The sequence below is a fragment of the Suillus clintonianus genome (genome assembly GCF_016758775.1).
Source record: "Suillus clintonianus strain FC179 chromosome Unknown DEU56scaffold_30, whole genome shotgun sequence".
NCBI lineage: Eukaryota > Fungi > Basidiomycota > Agaricomycetes > Boletales > Suillaceae > Suillus > Suillus clintonianus.
Window position 1 is genome coordinate 55,408 of NW_024539254.1, and position 16,960 is coordinate 72,367.

At 49.5% G+C, this 16,960-nt stretch overlaps 7 protein-coding genes across 7 annotated transcripts; 3 read left to right on the forward strand and 4 right to left on the reverse strand.

The window, feature by feature from the left end:
* Window positions 1-6: 6 nt before the first annotated feature.
* DEU56DRAFT_755552 (uncharacterized protein) lies at window positions 7-2,053 on the reverse strand (the record flags this gene model as incomplete). Its single annotated transcript, XM_041349921.1, has 4 exons — window positions 7-141; window positions 246-1,019; window positions 1,114-1,196; window positions 1,411-2,053. 4 exons carry the CDS (start codon window positions 2,051-2,053, stop codon window positions 7-9), a joined length of 1,635 nt encoding a protein of 544 aa, XP_041209050.1.
* A 121-nt stretch (window positions 2,054-2,174) lies between these two features.
* DEU56DRAFT_323867 (uncharacterized protein) lies at window positions 2,175-4,685 on the reverse strand. Its single transcript, XM_041345665.1, has 5 exons — window positions 4,347-4,685; window positions 4,245-4,298; window positions 4,067-4,192; window positions 2,690-4,016; window positions 2,175-2,630 (listed from the first exon to the last, which is right to left on the reverse strand). The coding sequence occupies exons 1-5, from the start codon at window positions 4,631-4,633 to the stop codon at window positions 2,574-2,576; spliced, it is 1,851 nt and encodes a 616-aa protein (XP_041209051.1). The 5' UTR covers window positions 4,634-4,685; the 3' UTR covers window positions 2,175-2,573.
* A 188-nt stretch (window positions 4,686-4,873) lies between these two features.
* DEU56DRAFT_735645 (uncharacterized protein) lies at window positions 4,874-5,687 on the reverse strand (the record flags this gene model as incomplete). Its single annotated transcript, XM_041348464.1, has 3 exons — window positions 4,874-5,279; window positions 5,333-5,511; window positions 5,547-5,687. 3 exons carry the CDS (start codon window positions 5,685-5,687, stop codon window positions 4,874-4,876), a joined length of 726 nt encoding a protein of 241 aa, XP_041209052.1.
* A 1,186-nt stretch (window positions 5,688-6,873) lies between these two features.
* On the forward strand, window positions 6,874-9,585 carry DEU56DRAFT_800322 (Cullin repeat-like-containing domain protein). The gene is made up of 11 exons (XM_041353077.1): window positions 6,874-7,019; window positions 7,076-7,124; window positions 7,175-7,270; window positions 7,321-7,405; window positions 7,456-7,552; window positions 7,609-7,998; window positions 8,057-8,434; window positions 8,487-8,652; window positions 8,704-9,183; window positions 9,231-9,242; window positions 9,299-9,585. The coding sequence occupies exons 1-11, from the start codon at window positions 6,990-6,992 to the stop codon at window positions 9,352-9,354; spliced, it is 1,839 nt and encodes a 612-aa protein (XP_041209053.1). The 5' UTR covers window positions 6,874-6,989; the 3' UTR covers window positions 9,355-9,585.
* A 7-nt stretch (window positions 9,586-9,592) lies between these two features.
* On the forward strand, window positions 9,593-12,037 carry DEU56DRAFT_800325 (heat shock cognate 70). Its single transcript, XM_041353078.1, has 6 exons — window positions 9,593-9,881; window positions 9,935-10,084; window positions 10,144-10,288; window positions 10,355-10,769; window positions 10,826-11,644; window positions 11,704-12,037. The coding sequence occupies exons 1-6, from the start codon at window positions 9,841-9,843 to the stop codon at window positions 11,961-11,963; spliced, it is 1,830 nt and encodes a 609-aa protein (XP_041209054.1). The 5' UTR covers window positions 9,593-9,840; the 3' UTR covers window positions 11,964-12,037.
* A 145-nt stretch (window positions 12,038-12,182) lies between these two features.
* DEU56DRAFT_323939 (uncharacterized protein) lies at window positions 12,183-14,127 on the reverse strand. Its single transcript, XM_041345666.1, has 6 exons — window positions 13,449-14,127; window positions 13,356-13,385; window positions 13,266-13,282; window positions 12,642-13,211; window positions 12,383-12,579; window positions 12,183-12,320 (listed from the first exon to the last, which is right to left on the reverse strand). Exons 1-5 carry the CDS (start codon window positions 13,641-13,643, stop codon window positions 12,393-12,395), a joined length of 999 nt encoding a protein of 332 aa, XP_041209055.1. The 5' UTR covers window positions 13,644-14,127; the 3' UTR covers window positions 12,183-12,320; window positions 12,383-12,392.
* Window positions 14,103-16,951, forward strand: DEU56DRAFT_800336 (uncharacterized protein). Its single transcript, XM_041353079.1, has 8 exons — window positions 14,103-14,601; window positions 14,659-14,769; window positions 14,826-14,901; window positions 14,960-15,921; window positions 15,974-16,034; window positions 16,087-16,466; window positions 16,526-16,566; window positions 16,616-16,951. Exons 1-8 carry the CDS (start codon window positions 14,434-14,436, stop codon window positions 16,791-16,793), a joined length of 1,977 nt encoding a protein of 658 aa, XP_041209056.1. The 5' UTR covers window positions 14,103-14,433; the 3' UTR covers window positions 16,794-16,951.
* Window positions 16,952-16,960: the final 9 nt, after the last annotated feature.

Here is a 16,960-nt window from a genome sequence, read left to right on the forward strand (position 1 = left end):
CGCTAATCATCCGACGAAAGGCCAAACACTTATCTTCATTTCTCTATTCTCAGTGTCGTCCGCGCCTACAACACCATCGTCCCGCCATACAATGCCACAGCTCGGAAGACCCAGCAGCTCCGGAAGCATAACTCGAGTCTGCTACAAGGTGCATAATCAAAATCAGCTAAGCGGGGAAAACAGCGACAAGGGGCTACCACGCAAGGTCAAGGGCATTTGAAAGGGCAGCAAGGATAGATACGCACCTCTTTGATGAGTTTGCGAACTTTGGGATACCGTTCCTTTACCTCTCCAACATCAAATGTGATCACTTGCTCGCCCACCTCATCCACCAATGTCAAATCATCAGAGTCAGTTTGTAGTAGAGGAGATACGCGACCGCTCTCTTGTGGTGGCTGAGCAGCCGGCGTAAACCCGGGAGGGAACGCGTCATCGTCGGGGGCGTAGTGTTCTTGTGGGTTTTCAATTGGTGCTACGGTGCGCTGCGGTGGTGGCGGTGGGAGGTACGTGGTAACACGTCTCTTTGTCCGAGTGTCATGCCTCTTCTCTGGCTGTGTTACGCCTGTACCCCGGTCCTTTGAATTCCCGAAAGTTATACCAGGGAGACGGAGGCCGAATGGTCTCGATGACTGATCGTTACCGGGCTTGAACTTCTTGCTCTTTTTCTTCTCGGGTTTCATGACCGTGCTCCAGTTAGCGTCAGGATCGTCATCGAAAGCGTATGCAGAAATATGGTGAACACCGCGTGAAATTGACGAGTCCGCAACATTACGTTTCGGCGTACACTTTTGGGCGCGTTGGGGCAGTGGAGACGACATTGGCGATTGGTAGGGACGCTTCCTAGACTCGGGAGCGTTATGGTATCGCACCGGGCTTGAAGCTCTTTCAACAAATTCTGCTTGAGTTTGCGGAGAGTTGAGGGAGCTATGAATAGTGGAAGCTAGCCACTGCGGCATCGACGGAGGCTCTGCTTTAACCATTGCAGGCGATCCTGTGCGGTATGGCTCCATCGCCGGAACCTGGGGAACAGGCAATGCAGACAACGCTTGAAAACGCTCTGCGGAGTGCAGAAAACATGCATCATATGCTATACAGGCGCGCTAGTGTACTCACGATTACCAGTAAGACGTTCACCACGGCGAGAATGCGAAGAGAATTGGTTACACGGAAGCAATCTCGGAGGAGTATCGATGTTTCTATAAAAAGGTCTTGGCGGGGAGGATTGATAACCTTCTGGTCGACGGTGTGAAGCATTCATTGAATAATCGTGCTTGGTAAGTGGGGATGACATAGACGCGAAAGGCACGTTGTATCGCAATCGCGGCGTCCGACTCGTGTCGGGGGTAGATATATGCGCTACGCTTCGTTGCAAGGGAGCTTCATGACTCATCTGAATGTTAGCGCGCTTACTACCTGGGATGCAAGATAGCGTCAGGACACCCAGATGAGGCTGGAATCGCAGTTCATGGAGGTCCCCCTGGGGAGCATTTGACGACAAGATAACCGGTGTGTCCGAAGGTCTAGTTTGGGAATCCCTGGCGCTAAACGATACATTGTTGTGCTGCGAGTAGCCCCCTAGTTCAGCCCTGCTCATCCCCTGGATGTGTGAACAAACTTGGTCCACCTGAGAGGCCCGGGGCGTTTTCGACTTGGGTTTTGGAACCTTGAGTGTCTTCAAAGGAAGCGGTTCACGAGGCGGCTTGCGCTCTGCCTGAACTTTGAATGCATCCACGATTCGACCCTGTGGCGCCCGTGGTTGTGATTTTTGCCGTGTGTTCTCTGAGATCGCCTGGCTGGGGGGTGCCTTATTCGGGGGACGACTAGCAGCATTGATACGTGCGATACTCCATGGGTTAGGCTTGTACTCCACAGTCTCGTTCCGCGAGGAGATATCGAGCTCTTGAATGAGTCTGGTGTCATCGGAGGGAAGATTGGTGTTACAGCGAGTTTCGGCCTCGGATTCAGAGTCGGAGGAGTCGAATGTATAATGAACTCGGGTACGGTGATTGAACGACCATAAGTTCTGCTTGTCCTGTAATTCTGGTGGATTCATGGGAGCAACAATGGGTAGTTCATAAGTTATAACCGTTAGCTAGAGCACTGGTAGTGGTCTGGAGTCAGCTGGGGACTCTGGGCAACAAAGTTGTGGGCAGTTGTTTGGCAACACCCTCTGACCCAAATAACGTTTGCGCTACGAGCGGGCCTTCTCTCTATCGAGCATATAGTCTGAGCGTCTAATCCCAGGCTGGGTATGTCTACTTACGAGGTGCGGCATTCAGTACTTTTGGCTACTATTATGGCTACTGTGTTGCTACGATGCTCCGCCACTCATGATGCTATTTGGCCAGGGCCGTGGCACTAACGTTGAATTTGACTACCAGCCAATATGCGATAATACATGATCTCCCTTTCTAAGACTGTGGTACAGGCTAAGGAAGACGGTCATGCTTTCTATCCTACAGATTTATACAGTGCATGAGAGCAATTTGTTCCAAGATCAATGTGTAATTTACACAGAAAGCCACTTGTGAGTTATCAGCAAAGCATCGAGAGAGTTTTGATTCGGTTATTTTTCACAGACGATTTCGGCGACACCTGTTACAAGCGAGGATGTCACACCCTTTACACCGCTAACAGATATCAGATCAGAAAGTGTGTCGATGTAAGCAAGGCGACGCAAACGACTTACGAAGAGGTATAGTGGGAGATGTATCTCACAGGACTCGCAACGTCCACCCCCTCTCCGGAACTTCCAGTTTGTGTGGTCACAATCGTGATCCACTCTGAGACGCTCCATGGTCTCCATTATCATACGCTGTCTGACAGTGTTCCTATCCGAGTCCGGCGCGGCTGCGGGCTGCGCCTGTGGCACTCTCTGGTGCCATGTCGCGCGCCATTCGGGAACGTGAACATTCACCTCAGCGTCCCTATCCGAGTCCGGCGCGGCTGCGAGCTGCGCCTGTAGCACTCTCTGGCGCCATGTCGCCTGCCATTCGGGAACGTGAGCATTCACCTCAGCACGGCGAGTTCCTGGCAGGGAAGGGGGTGCTGGAAGAGGTGCTGGTGCTGGTGCCTCGGGACGGAGAGTCGTGGGGCGTGGTGGAACAGGAATAGGTGTTGGGGCAGGTACCTCAGCACGGCGAGCCGTAGGCCGGGTATTGACAACTGGTGCTGCTCTAGGTGCTGGCACAGGGACCTGTTGAGGAGGATTTGCAGGGCGAATATTGGCAACTGGCACTGGTCTGAGCGCTGGCACAGGTGCCGGCCTGGGTAGATTAGCGTGCTGAATCCTAACAGCACCAGCAGCTGGCACTGGTTGGCGCACTGCGGGGACCTGTCGGGGAGGATTAGCAGGCTGCGCGCGATGCACCGGCGCGGCGGGCATCTGAGCATCCACGCGACGCTCTGCAGCAGCAAGCAGCCTGGCCTCATCCCACTGCGGGCACCTGCAGTTCTTCCAGAGTACTTTACACAGATAGCAGAACTCCGTCCTGCATCGGCAGGTCATGTGGAAACACCCCATATTAAGCTCGATCATCTGAGCACAGCCTGGACAGCGTGCCCACCCCGAGGCGCGGCTTAGCATGAGTACTTGCTCAGCATCTGCATCAGGAGTGCAGCTGTGGGTGAATCCTTCATATCTACCGCGACATTTTCCACATGTCGTCGTCGTGCAGGTAGGTGACGTGCATGTAAAGACCTTGTTGAAAAATCCCTCATATAATGGCCCGAGGAAACGACTGCACGTTGGTGCAACACAATAAACGCGCTTCATGGTCCCAAATTCTTGAGCCTTGAGCTCAAACTCGGCGAGGACTGCCTGCGTCAAGTGAGGCCGAACTTGTGGGAGGGTAATGTTCTGGCGACAACATCGAGGGGGATACAGGCTCTCGTCGCGTGTTGCTGACTGGAATAGGTCGGTGATGCAACCGATATCATAAAAGTGGCCACATGGTGCCCGAACTTCTGCTCCGAAGATGGGATCCTGACAGATCACACAGTCATGACCGGTAGCCCTTGTAACGATAGTTTCAGTAACAATATCATGGGTGGTAATATGTCTCACCGAGGAGGAGCCGGCCTAACAATGGTGGGCGCTTGAGCTGGGTTCGGTGGGGTCTGACCATTCGATACGGGCGCCGAAAATATGGCGGCAAACCATTGGCCCCATGTTTGTGTTTTTGATGTAGTGCTGAGATTCTCGTCAGGGACTCTCAGGGGTAGCATTACACTCGCAAGCATACTTTCTAATGGTGGGTTGGGGCGCCGCAGCTCGCTGTAGTGCTACTGTTGCTGGCCTGCTTATCAGTGTTAGCTTTGGTGGATTACGCAGTATGGGTTCCTACATAGGTGCAGGAACAGGCTCTCCATCTCCTTCTTGAAGTTGCTGGGCAAGTGCCCGATCAGCATTGAACTCCGCAAGCTCTCGAGCGTTCTGCATCAACAGTGCGAAAGCAACTTCACGGTCAGTGAGACCTTCTCCTCGATGCACTCTGTTATGGTATAAAGTCTGCAATCTCTCCACGTCAGAAAGCTCGAGTTGAGCGATCATACGGGTAAGATCCTCCTCATAGTTGTCTCTTTCTCTTGGACCAGGGACCAGACGTGGTCGTGAGGGACCAGCGACGTTCATGGCGGCAAGAGAGAAAGAGTCAAGCCTGTGCAGCGTGAGAGCCTACAACGACATCTAACAACTTCTGGATGAGCCGCACTAACACGTGTCGAGCCTTTGTGGGCGAAACAAAGGATCAGCGCTCACTCAGCGCTATTAATTACCTACACGTTGTGCGAGACATCGAACATCGCCGATAGCTAAGTACAATACTATTACTACGTAGTATCCACTAATAGCCCCTAATCCTGTGTCCACCATTCAAGTAGCTTGTGAGTCTGAGCTCAGACCGAATACGCCCCTCAGAATCTCGACAAGTTCTTCATCTTCGGCATCGGCGCTTGTGGGACTAGAGCAACCTTGCTCGGCTGCAAACCTCTGTGCATACTCACGAGCCTCGTTGATCCTGAGGACGGTGGGCATGCCGAGCTGCTCACCATCCTCAACAGAGCGACTCGATTGTTTACACAGAAGAATGTAGGCGGGCAAGAGGAGCGATTTGTCGAGGTTGTACTTATCATAGGTGACAATTCGCTCGACAGGTTTCATGTCGAGCTTTTGCAGCTGCCGGACTGCCAGGTCTACAACGCTTGGAAATCTCCATCGTGTGGCCAGGTCAAGGATAGTGGTCCAGTGGTCCTTGGGCTGCTCATCGTACATATATTGTCTTCGATTCCAAGCGCTCAGTAAAAGAAATATGAGTTGGGAAAGAGGACTCACGGGTTGTAGAATACCCACAACAGTCGCTCGAACTCACTGATCTTGACGTCATCAAGTCGAAACGCTGCCTGGTCAGAATGACCATCTTCCTGTGGCCCGGCTTCTTCGAACCCCTCACGGAAGTATTCGGACTCTCTTTCAAAAAAATACTTGTGTACGCGAAAGAGGGTGCCCGCGACCTGGTTGACGATAAGCTTATCAGGACCGTCATCACGACCAAAAAAGGAAGACGTGCATGAAATGATACGCTGCCGTCACGCAGGTAGTACTGGGGATGGTGCTTTATTCGGGATATGCTCATATTTTGATAGTTGAGGTTGTGGGATAACAATGGTATATCGGAACCTGGTGCCATGGCCAAAGTATATATCCTTCCGTACATGTGTGTTATTTGGGAACAAGGTTATTGCAAATGTAACCAAACGTGCAGCAATCTTCGAATCACCCCACAAAAGGTTGCCGCCGATGATCAAATGAGGATTCATTCAATCAAGGATATTCGCCTAGAAGTGCGGAAATAGTACGTGCACGAGGCATGATGCATGATGGGCTGTGTGCGATGATAAAACCTGTGCAAGATGCCCGGTACTTGTACAGGAGATAGAAGCGGTCCAGTCAGGATCCACAGTTGTCCCCGAAAGAAGTAGAGTTTCATCAATATTCAATTTATCGACCGTCACGGATCCGAGTCTGGAGGGCATACATACTTCATTCACTTGCGCTTGCGCTTCACCTCCTCTAGAGCTACTTTGCTAGTGGTTTTTAGTGGTAATCGCGACATATATTTGGCATCTCGCCTGTTTTGTCACCGTTTGTGATGAGTCGGGCGAGATCAACGACCTCAAGAGAGGTAACCCATTTCCAGTATGAACATCATCCTGTCTACTACGATGCCCCAGTCGTTATCGGAGTCCAATGTAGGATCTAAGCCTGCAAATATAGTGAAAACGTTACGCCTAGTAATGCAGGAAGTATGTGGATGACAATGCTAACCGATGTCACCCGGGCTCCCAGTGAGGTCAATGTTATAGATAAGGCAAATGGAAAGTTATATCAGAGTGAGAGGCAGGTGTCCTGTCTCTGAGCATCTTGCTGCACGCTTGAGTCTTGAAACTGTGGATCATAAGAGTTCTTGAGGAAGCTACTCGTGACTGCTGGGAGCCTGGGACAAAGGATGGCGTGTTGGGCGCGGCAAATGTGTAAGTCAAGTAGCAATACAAAATTTCGATAGCTATATGGAAGGGGGAGTTATAAGTCCATTAGACGCGACTAGGCCTCGAGGGTATAACAGTTGACTGACATGGATGCACCTAGCCATTGTCTTCTGCTGCCGAATAACAAAGGAATCGAACACTCAGAGCCTGGCCATCCTTCCAACTGAGCGAGAGTATGGTAAGTGCCGCGACGTTGTCCAGCACATGGTGGCCACTGGGTATGTTTTGGTTGCCAATTGCAAACATACCCGTGTGCAAATTTGGTATGTAGATTGGTGGAAACCAAATAATTGACGATGTTTATTTCTAAAGCTTTCGGCAAACAACCATCCACATCGGTCAACAACTCTGGCCATTGAACTTGAAGTCAACGAGTTTTCATAAGTTTTCATCCAGTGTCTTCACGTTACGTTGACACAGGATTTAGGATCCTGCAATTTATTATGGACAATGATAGTGCTGAGATTGAGCTCGTATGTTCTTCCTCGAGACGGATTCACGGAGTGTTGATTGTTCTGCCGTGATGCAGCTAGAGCAGAACCTCAACAAAACGGTCCAGATCTCACAGCGGATGACTTGTGCGTAATTTTCAGCTATGCATAACTGTTGACTGCACATCACAATACAGCCATCCTGACAAACTTTGACACTCGCCTTGCGAGACTTGAGAAGTCTATTCTGCCGCTATACAATTCGACGCAGAAGCTCAAGCTACTGGCCCACAGTTGGTGGTTCACATTGCTTGATAGACAATACTCATCGGATTGTATGCAGATATTGATCGTGCCCTGCTGAAGATCGACGAGGTTGCTAGTAGTCAAGATGGCATTGCCGTAGAGGAAGGTCTGGTTTTACGGGGGTACGTTCGCAGTCCGATCAAGGCTTGGGACATAACTGAATTATGAACAGGCCGCAGCCTGGTCAACTTGAAGCCTACATCGATATCCTTGAACGCCTCAATGCTGCCATTGCATTCAAGTCTTCTGATGCAGGTTCAAGGGATATGGTACAATTCCAATTCATTTGTCGCTATTTTACGTGCTCTCTAATCGTCTTTCCAAGGCACGACTGATCGAGACCGGTGCGAAGAAGCTTACCCAGTTGTATACCGAGCTTGTCGCGGAAGGCTCCTCGGGATCTCCACCAGTTTCAGGTCTTGCATTCATGCTCACTGAGTTCCCCCCCTCCTTGATGTCCTCACTCACACCCCTTGTCGCCTTCCTCCGTACTCTTCCCCTTCCATCAACACATCCCTCTCACCCCGCTGCATCAGCTATCTTGAACACGCTCAAGGATGCACAGCGAGGATATGCGGATATGCGCGGGAACTGGAGTCGCAAAGCGCTTGAAATGCATTCGCGGCGAGTTGTGGACCGAGCAGAGACTCTAGATGGCGTGGCTGCCGGGAAGGAATTTAGCACGTGGATAGACAATTTGCTCAAAGTCACTCAGGTGATTTTTCATAGTCATCATTCCTATTGAAAATTCTCAACAGAGCACGGATACACAGACCGAATATACCCTCCTCACAGAACTCGCCCCGTTGTCCATCAACTCCCTCATTGCATCGACTTATGACAACCTTCTTACACCTCTCCTGACCCTCTTCACGGACACCCTGTCATCTCTGACATCCCTCATTAAGCGCTCCCTGCACAAATACACATTCCATGCGCTTTCTGCGTTTTCTGCTCTATTGATGTCTCAGAGTCGCTGGGAATCTGTATTGGCAAAACATGGACGGGAAAGGAATGAGTTGCGAGACGGGCTTATTGCGATCCGTGGTGTATGCCTCAGGAGCTTTCCTGAGTTCTTGGCCGATTTGAAGCTTGCCGCTGCTGGCAAGGGTGGCGACCTGAGTGTCAGCTTAGCGGACATCACTGTTTCGGTATGTTATGACAGGTCTTTCCTTTGCGTTCACCCGTACTGAACAAATATAGACCGTGCAGTATCTGAATCGCATACCCGATGTCCAGGATGCTGTTGGCGCTGCGTTGTCTGCGCTCGGCGATGGGAACTGGAAAATGGGTGACGGGAAGCAAGTAGGGAAAACCAAGTCCAACTCTGTAGAGATCAATGAAAAGGTGCTGATTCAACACTTTGTTTGTGGGTTGCGTTTTCTCTCCCATTTCCGAACATAATTCATTCAATCCGCAGACGACGTCATGAACACTCTGATTGGTAGTCTCACAACGCTGTCACGCACACAACGCCGGCCTCCCTTTGGTTCTGTGTTTCTCCTTAACAATATATCGTATCTTGTGTCTCACCTCGTTTTGCGCCCCACGAACCCTAATACGCCTTCCCTGCTGTCTAAACCCACAACGGACTTCCTCAGCTCGTCGTGGCGTACTGCAAAGGCAGGTTACTTTGATGTTAACTTCTCACCCCTCATGCAGGCGCTCGCCGATGACGCACAAGATAAGACGAGTGGCAGTGGTTGGAAGGCAGCAGCGAAGGAGAAGTTTACGCGCTTTTATGACTTGTTTGAAGAGGTTGGAGAACGACATCGAATGGCAAAGGTATTAGAAGAAGATTCGGAGGAGAGAAGCGCTGTTGAGGAGGAGGTGGTAAAGCTTGTTGTTCCGTCGTTGCAGCGGTTCATGCAAAAGCAGAAGGAGAGAGAGTTCAGCAAGAGTGAGCTTCTTGCCTTTGACGTGTGCAATGAACTAACACCTCGCCAGATCCTCAAAAGTGTAAGCCTTCCCGTGATTTTGCGCGAATCTGCTTCCTTTGACAACGCGTCCCATAGATATCAAGCTGTCTCCTGAAGAGGTGGAATCCCGGATCAGGAATTTTTACAAATAGTTCTCCATTCACACCATAAGCTGTCATTGTTCTACCTGCGACGAACCATACAAACCGAGCAATGGATGAAGACAGTAGAAAGGCTAGATCGTTCATTCTGGACAACCCTCGACTGTTCAGATTTGTCCACCGAAGGCGTGCAACGTACGATAGGGAAATGGAGATACATACTTATAAGCGAGCACTAATAAGAACCATGTCATCGAGTACCCGACCGGGCCGTAAGCATCGTCGCACCGACCTCTTCTGAGTCCTAATTCTAAGTACCACGCTTCGGGAATCGGGATGATCATAGTGGTCCAATATCGATATCTTCATTCTATCAACTTGAAGGTCTGACTACGGGAGACTAACTGTCCAGTACGTACTGTTAATAAATTTTACATTTCCTAACGACTCCCGATACAGTTACTGCTGTGATACGGTACTTGCAAGATATTACTGCACTGTGCAGTGGTGAATCTCCCACCGAGTGTAGTGCATATTATGATCACAGCTCTTGGTATTGATCTCGGGACATCGAGTTGGTGAGGGCATTTTTCATAGCTTCTGCGATTGACATTCACTCCTGGCATTACAGTTGTGTTGGGGTGTGGAACAATGATCATGTCGAGATCATAGCGAACGAACACGGGAATTATATCACCCCATGTTATGTATCCTTCATGGCCAACAATTACTTGATCGGAGAACAAGCAAAACGCCAAGCACCTTCTAACCTCGCAAACACGTAAGCCTAGTACCTACTAAGTTGCCTTCCTCTCCATCATGTTGAAAGTGCGCGAATAGTATCTTCAATGTCAAGCGTTTCATTGGCAGGAAATTCGACCATCTCGAGGTGCAATCCGTCATGAAATACCACCCGTACGACTTGATCAACAAGGAAGGACGGCCATATGTCAGCGTCGAACGTCATCAAGGACAACAAGATTTTGTGAGTGTACAGGAATCACTTCAGGTTTGCGCATGTGTCATTGTGATGATCCACTTCCTTCGCCAGTCTGCAGAAGAAATATCATCAATAATCCTCACCAAAATGAAGGGTCTAGGAGAAACCCACCTCGGCGCACCGTGTACAGATGCTGTCATTACTGTTCCGGCTTACTTTACCGATGCACAACGGCGAGCCACGGTAGATGCAGCGAGGCGGGCGGGCATCACGGTCCTGCGACTGCTTAACGACTCCACTGCTGCGGTAGTTGCCCATGTAATCAACAATGATACCAAAGAAGACATGTACAGAATCCTTGTTTTTGGTCTTGGGGCGGGCGCACTGGACGTAGCGCTTGTCGAGGTTCTTGAAGGTGTTATGGAAGTTGTCACTGTGGCAGGAGATTGTCACTTGGGTGGCGAAGACTTCGACGACCGTCTTGTCTTTCATTTCATTCAAGAGTTTTTGAGTCAGCACAAAAAAGGTTGGGATCATTTGTCTACTCCCTTCCGGCCTCTAAAGTTTCCCCCCCTATAACAGACATATCTTCTGATCCTCGTGCTCTTTGGCGTTTACGTGCAGAATGTGAGCGTGCTAAACGCACACTAAGCTCCGCTACCCGAGCTGACGTCGCGGTCGAATACCTTCATGACGGAATCGATTTCTATTCATCAATCACACGTGTTCAGTTCGAGACCCTATGCAACGATCTTTTCGATAGAATGCTTGATCATGTTAAGGAGGTGCTTCGAAGTGAGGATATCACGCCCGTGACTGAAATCGTCTTGGTTGGTGGATCAACTCACATTCCCCGAATCCGAACCATGATATCGGATATATTTGGCGGCAAATTGCCTGTCAAAATCCTTTACCCCGAGGCTCCTGCAACTGGGGCTGCTGTCATGGCTGCCATCCTTAGCGGAGATCTTTCATCAAGGCTACAGGATGTTTTAGCGCTAGATGTCGCGTCATTGTCTCTGGGTATCCAAACCGTTGGTGGAGTCATGACGCGTATCGTTGGCAGCTCTGCCACGATTCCTATCAAGAAGTGGGAGACATTTACGACTTATGCGGATAACCAGTCGACACTTGTCTTGCGTGTATTCGAAGGGGATAAAGAGCAGGCAAAAGACAACAATCTCCTTGGCGTTTTCGAGCTTTCCGACATCCCGCCAGCTCCTCGCGGGGTTCCTCAAATTGAAGTCACATTTGATGTTGATGCAAACAATATTCTCAGTGTTATTGCCTGCGATCAGAACACCGGAAGGATAAAAGTGGTGACCGTTGGCGAGCGTGCCATGGGATCGTCTCGTGATCCCGACGACCTCAAGTCAAATTATTCCCACAAACGGTACACGGGTATGTCATAACCATTTGAAGGAGTGTGATAACGCTCATATTAGTACGTATATTCACAGATGTGCCAGGCGCTCAAGCGAAAAAAACACTCAAGTGGTATACATCAAATCTTCGGTCATTGATCTCCGAAGACAAGCTTCCCGGGACTCTGAAAGCTTCTGAAAAAGAAAGACTCGAGTCGGTTGTTAAGCGAGCAGAAGAATTTCTGAGCATGGCTGACAATGAGAGTCCTGATGTCGAGCAGTATGTGGAGATGCAACGGTTCTTGGAGACGGCTTCTTTATCAATCTTGCGCAAGCATAGTACCACGTCGAGTTGAGATTCGTTGGTCTGACACAAACTGACTGCTATTATGTTGGTTCCTATGAAATGATCACAAGTTTTGGACATCAAGGCGTGAGGCCGGTACTGTTGAGTAAAGAATTAGTCTATCGATATTAAGCACGTTTCATTGGAACCGCGCATTCAAAGTTTGTTCAGAATTTGTGATTTGGTCTATGGCTTGGTCCATAGTCGATGTTCCATCGTATGAGCGTTCCAGGCTGGATCTTCAATCCTCAGGACTTCTCGTCCAGTTGTTGTATTACAGGAGCAGTAATTATCCAAGTGGACTGATTATCGCTCGTACATGGCAGCCCATTCAAGAGGCATTGTACATACGACTTCGAACCGAGAGCTACGAGCATCCTTGTTTTAGTACAACACTCAAAAATGGGAGAAGTCGAATTACACACTCACATGCGACTATTTAGTGTCTCAATTGCGAGACATTAGCATAGAGGTGTTCTCTTTGCATCTTATCTTTGAGAATACGAGCCGGAAGTGTCTCCTCATCGCGACCTGCAGCGCGAATAGCTTCCTTGTCTTGCTCTGTCATCTCAGAGCGCAAATGCAATTGATTCTGCTTATCCGCCCTAATATGCAAGTTGATGAACCTATGCGATGATTGTAAGGGGCTCCGCTTGCTGATATGTGGGGATAATGCAGAATAACCTACTCTAGACATGCCACAGCACTCATGGGTTTCTTGAACTGCGTGCCCGTGACAGCAGAGACGCCTGTGAAGGGCTCGCGTTTCTTTGCAAAATCAAGAAGAACAGCGGGGATGTGGAACTCAGCGGTCACTGAGTTCCCCGAGTCCTCTGCACAACTACAGCCGATGAACTCTACGAGGCCTACGGGATCTTTGGCGCAACCTTCTTCGTTACACCTTGCTCGGGCCTCACGCCATTTCTGTAGCCGCCTCGGCGTAAGGGGACTTTGCATGCTTGAGTGCCACGGAGTGATAGAATTGACTTGCAACATCCCTTGAAGCTTCTCCCCAACAGCTTTGTCGTTGAGATACAATCTTGTGAAGTCAAGAATATCACTCGGCTCCACTGCAATGTCAACACGTGCCATGAATGGCACGTCAAATCCGATACGGGGATTGTCGAGCAGGCCACAGTCAAAGAGGATACCGATTTTGAGGTACCCCATGAGCAATGGGTTTGCACTGAACATTTGTATGAATTTGAGTGCCCCCGAGGAGCGTTCAACTTCGTGACATGACGGTTTGTGGGTGGACCTAGTATCATTAAGTGTGGAGTGAGGATTCCAATCTGTTTCAATGCACTCTCACCAATTTTTCTTTTGACACTAACAAGGAGACACACGACTCGGTCAGTCCTTAAGCTTCAGACTTGGGTTTGATCCCGGTCGGAAATCCCACCTCTTTTGAGCAATACCAGACGCTCTTGCACTAAAAGCAGTTTGCGACACTCGATGAACAACTGCAACAGTATTGAGGTATTTGAGCACCCACCTTGGCGCATTTCAAAGGTTTCTCCAAACTCGTTTGACACTGCGTACATTGTATGCTGAAATTCTTCTGGTTTGCCTTAAGGAGTTTACTAGAAGCTGCTATAGCGCGAAAATGATTGTCCCTCTCTGGATGAGTCACATGTTCGATATAGACGGTCTTTGAAGCCGCGGAGTTGTTGTTCGGGTCAGCACTCATGTTCTCGCAAAGGTGGTGAGAGATGGACTTGGTGAGTTGAGCGCTAGTAGCAGGTTCACTGTGAAGGACTGACTGATCACGAGCGTAGAAGTTCAAGTTGGCGTACCCAAAGCGTACCTAGCTATAACTATTTTGGTTCAGCGCTCACTAGCCTGAGTGGGCAGGTGCGATGATAATTCTGATTGTGATAGGTTTTCCGCAGAGGTCCGCAGTCCACATGATCCAGACCAGATACTTACATTTCTATAGGACATATATCGTTTCCCTGTCTTGCTCGTATCAATCGCCAAGCTTGTAGAGTTTTCTGCAGCCAAGCACAGTGCTGTGGCACCAGTCAGCGTTAGCACACACCGTTTCATCTAACAAGGGACTCTGCCGCAATATCACCAAGATTTGCTTGTTCGAGTGCACCAGTCGGATCGACCTCCGTGTTACCGCCCATGATGCAAGAAAATGGAGCCTGGAACTTTGTTGCATCCAGTCTGTAGACCGATCATAATGATCCTATGCGCACGCTAACACGGCTATGTCCCAATTGTAATTACAGGTAACCAATCGGGCTAGCTCCTCTGCATTGCGTAGTAAATGCAGGCTCTCTGGATGCTAAGCAAAGCATTTCACCAATAGCGCGAGGAACACAGGTTTTTCGTATGATGCACCTAGGACCATTCGGCCGCTCAGATTTAGATTCCAGATATGGTACAGCTGATGGACACAAAGTTGCGCCCTCAGAAGGCATCCATGGGCGATAAAAGGACGCACTGGATGGTGTAATCTCACTATCACAGTCATGTCTTCCACCACGATCCCTATTCACTACTTGCCACGTAATTCTGCTCCACCAACCAAGGAGAACCACTACGCTCAGCGCGAGCGTCCGCTATCCTTCCAGCCTCGTTTTCAGGAAGTCGACACTCATCCCTTCAATAACTATGGCTTCCCGGAGCCAGGTATCCAGGTACTCGCGAGATACCCTTATTATTCACCAGAAAATTGACCTGCGTCCTTTCGAAAGGCTCCAAGCGCTCGCCAAGTTGTAGCACAAGATTTCCTCATCTCAAACGAGACATGGGAAGATCTCCGGATGGGTGTTCCCGACCTCGACTTCATCGTGATAGGTTCAGGTGTAAGTTGTCGTTCAAGGCACTCCTTACTTGCATTCAATCATATCCCCTATGTCAGCTGACGGCCCTCGCATTTATCGAACAAACATTGAAAAGAGACCCACGAAAGAAGATTCTTTGTCTTGAACGAGGAGGTGGGCGGTCTTTTTTACTGTAATTTTCAACACACTGAACACCCTTTGCTCGTCGCAGATTTTTGGCTCCCCGATCACTTCCAAAACCTGCCACTCCCATTCAAATACACTCTTGGCGGCCCCAGTGAAACATTCCCTTTTACTTTGTCTAAACAGACTTATGAGAGCGACATCAAATTTGTCCACGGCTCTTGTCCTTTTTTCGGTGGTCGTTCTACCTTCTGGTCTGCCTGGTCTCCAAGCCCGACTGCTGAGCTAATGCGCAACTGGCCTGACTCTCTTGTTACCACCGCACAGAATCCAAGGTTCTTCCAAATTGCGAGTAAACTTTTACGAGTCACGAAGGCCAGTGACATTGGTCCACCATATGGGAAGCTTCAATCCCAGATCGACCAGCGTTTGCAACCGGCAGTCGCCGGTGGAGACATATTGTCAGCGGAAGAAGTGTATCCTGCTCCCATGGCAGTCGCATCCATTGCGAAGACAACAACTATTCATTTCACCAAATTCTCTACGCCTGGTCCGCTTCTTTCTCTGTACAAGGATCAGCAGAGGCATGTGCAGGCTGGCACCGGCTCTCCACTTCTCTTTGCAACGGAGACTGCTGTGCAATACCTTGGGGTCGATGTCGGATTCCCGCCTCCTGCCAGTATAGGTGATGAGGTGTCCGTCAAATTTCTGCGTACTTCTCGTGGGGATCTACCTATAGCAAACAGGACGAAGGTCATCCTTTGTGCTGGAGCATTTCCCAACGCGACGCTCGTGCTCAACAGCTTCCGGAACAATAAGTATATAACAGGATCGGCAGGAAAAACAGTGACAGGCCACTTTTTGACCCATATCGTTGCTCGTGTGAAGAGAAGCGCTTTCTACGACCTTAACCAAAAGAGCATCGAGATCGGAGCGGAGTACTTGGCTGGGCGCCACCCAACTTCCCATCTACAGTATCACGTCCAGATTACTGCTGTCGCTTCGCCTGATCCAAAGCAGGATGCTGAAGATGCTGCCCGTTTTTGTCCCGTATGACATCTACGGTTTCTCGTGCATTTTAGTAACTCATGGTCACACGTAGGATTTTGCTGGCACAGCCAGTGAAGAGCAACTTCATGGATCGGAAGATTATGTTGTTTTTGGTGAGCATTTAGTATTCCCATATGTCCATTTGTTATTGAATCACCCTCCTAGTGTGCGCGACGCTTGGTGAACTCAGTGAGGACAACGCAAATTCTTTCTTCCGTTTGTCGAACCAGCCCCTGAACGAGGACCCAACATCCAACTGTGTTTTACAAGTTGTGCTTGACGAGAAGGACTATGAGCTCTGGGACCAGATGGACGAAGCGACAGTTGACGCTATCAGGGCGATGGCTGGTAATGAGAATCAGCAAGTCGAATGGTGGCATCAGCCGAAGCCTTGGGACAAGCCTGGCGCTTGGAAGAGAGAGATTCCTGGCAAAGAGACGATTAGGATGGAGGGCATTGTACACGAAGCGTCGCTGCTGCCCCTTGGGGATGGCGATGAATGCTGCGTCGACAGAAATTACAGGGTCAAGGGCGTTTCAAATGTGGTAAGTGTCCCTCTGATGAGTCAAAATATCAGTCTTTCATAACTCATCCCGAACTAAAGTACGTCACTGGATCAGCGATCTTCCCAACATCTGGCTCGTGGTATGTTGTAGCTCTCATCCTCCCTCAGCTAGAACTCACGAATTTTCAGGAATCCCACCTTGACGATGTGTGGGTTTGCTCAGGATCTCGCAAGAAAGTTAACTCGCAGTTCGAAACATAAGAGAAATGCAGTCTCTGAGCAGCATCAAATTTCGATTGACCATCCCCAGAGTGAGTTTGTACGTGATAGCGATGTATGGGCATCAGACAGCGACGAAGACGACTGAGCGACAAGGAACAAGCTGCAGACATTAATTACAGGATATCGTTGGATGTAGGATTTTGCGACATGTACAATAACTGTTCACAGAAGTTACCGTTATTGCCTCCCCGTGTCAAAATATAGTGATGTTTCAGTGTGCTCATGCAATGACGAAACAGGAGTCACTGGTTC

Excerpts from the sequence above, each read along its gene's own strand:
- DEU56DRAFT_323867 (XM_041345665.1), bottom strand. The coding sequence starts at position 4,633 with ATGAACGTCGCTGGTCCCTCACGACCACGTCTGGTCCCTGGTCCAAGA. Across the intron at positions 4,193-4,244 it reads CCCCAACCCACCATTAGAAA|CACTACATCAAAAACACAAA; the intron begins GTATGCTTGCGA and ends CGAGAATCTCAG. Across the intron at positions 4,017-4,066 it reads GTTAGGCCGGCTCCTCCTCG|GGCTACCGGTCATGACTGTG; the intron begins GTGAGACATATT and ends TATCGTTACAAG.
- DEU56DRAFT_800322 (XM_041353077.1), top strand. The coding sequence starts at position 6,990 with ATGGACAATGATAGTGCTGAGATTGAGCTC. Across the intron at positions 7,553-7,608 it reads ATGCAGGTTCAAGGGATATG|GCACGACTGATCGAGACCGG; the intron begins GTACAATTCCAA and ends CGTCTTTCCAAG. Across the intron at positions 8,653-8,703 it reads GCTGATTCAACACTTTGTTT|ACGACGTCATGAACACTCTG; the intron begins GTGGGTTGCGTT and ends TTCAATCCGCAG.
- DEU56DRAFT_800325 (XM_041353078.1), top strand. The coding sequence starts at position 9,841 with ATGATCACAGCTCTTGGTATTGATCTCGGGACATCGAGTTG. Across the intron at positions 9,882-9,934 it reads GATCTCGGGACATCGAGTTG|TTGTGTTGGGGTGTGGAACA; the intron begins GTGAGGGCATTT and ends CTGGCATTACAG. Across the intron at positions 10,289-10,354 it reads ATCAAGGACAACAAGATTTT|TCTGCAGAAGAAATATCATC; the intron begins GTGAGTGTACAG and ends TTCCTTCGCCAG.
- DEU56DRAFT_323939 (XM_041345666.1), bottom strand. The coding sequence starts at position 13,643 with ATGAGTGCTGACCCGAACAACAACTCCGCGGCTTCAAAGACCGTCTAT. Across the intron at positions 13,386-13,448 it reads AACCTTTGAAATGCGCCAAG|TGCAAGAGCGTCTGGTATTG; the intron begins GTGGGTGCTCAA and ends AACTGCTTTTAG. Across the intron at positions 12,580-12,641 it reads AGTGCTGTGGCATGTCTAGA|GTTCATCAACTTGCATATTA; the intron begins GTAGGTTATTCT and ends ATCATCGCATAG.
- DEU56DRAFT_800336 (XM_041353079.1), top strand. The coding sequence starts at position 14,434 with ATGTCTTCCACCACGATCCCTATTCACTACTTGCCACGTAATTCTGCT. Across the intron at positions 14,902-14,959 it reads TCTTTGTCTTGAACGAGGAG|ATTTTTGGCTCCCCGATCAC; the intron begins GTGGGCGGTCTT and ends TGCTCGTCGCAG. Across the intron at positions 16,035-16,086 it reads GGAAGATTATGTTGTTTTTG|TGTGCGCGACGCTTGGTGAA; the intron begins GTGAGCATTTAG and ends TCACCCTCCTAG.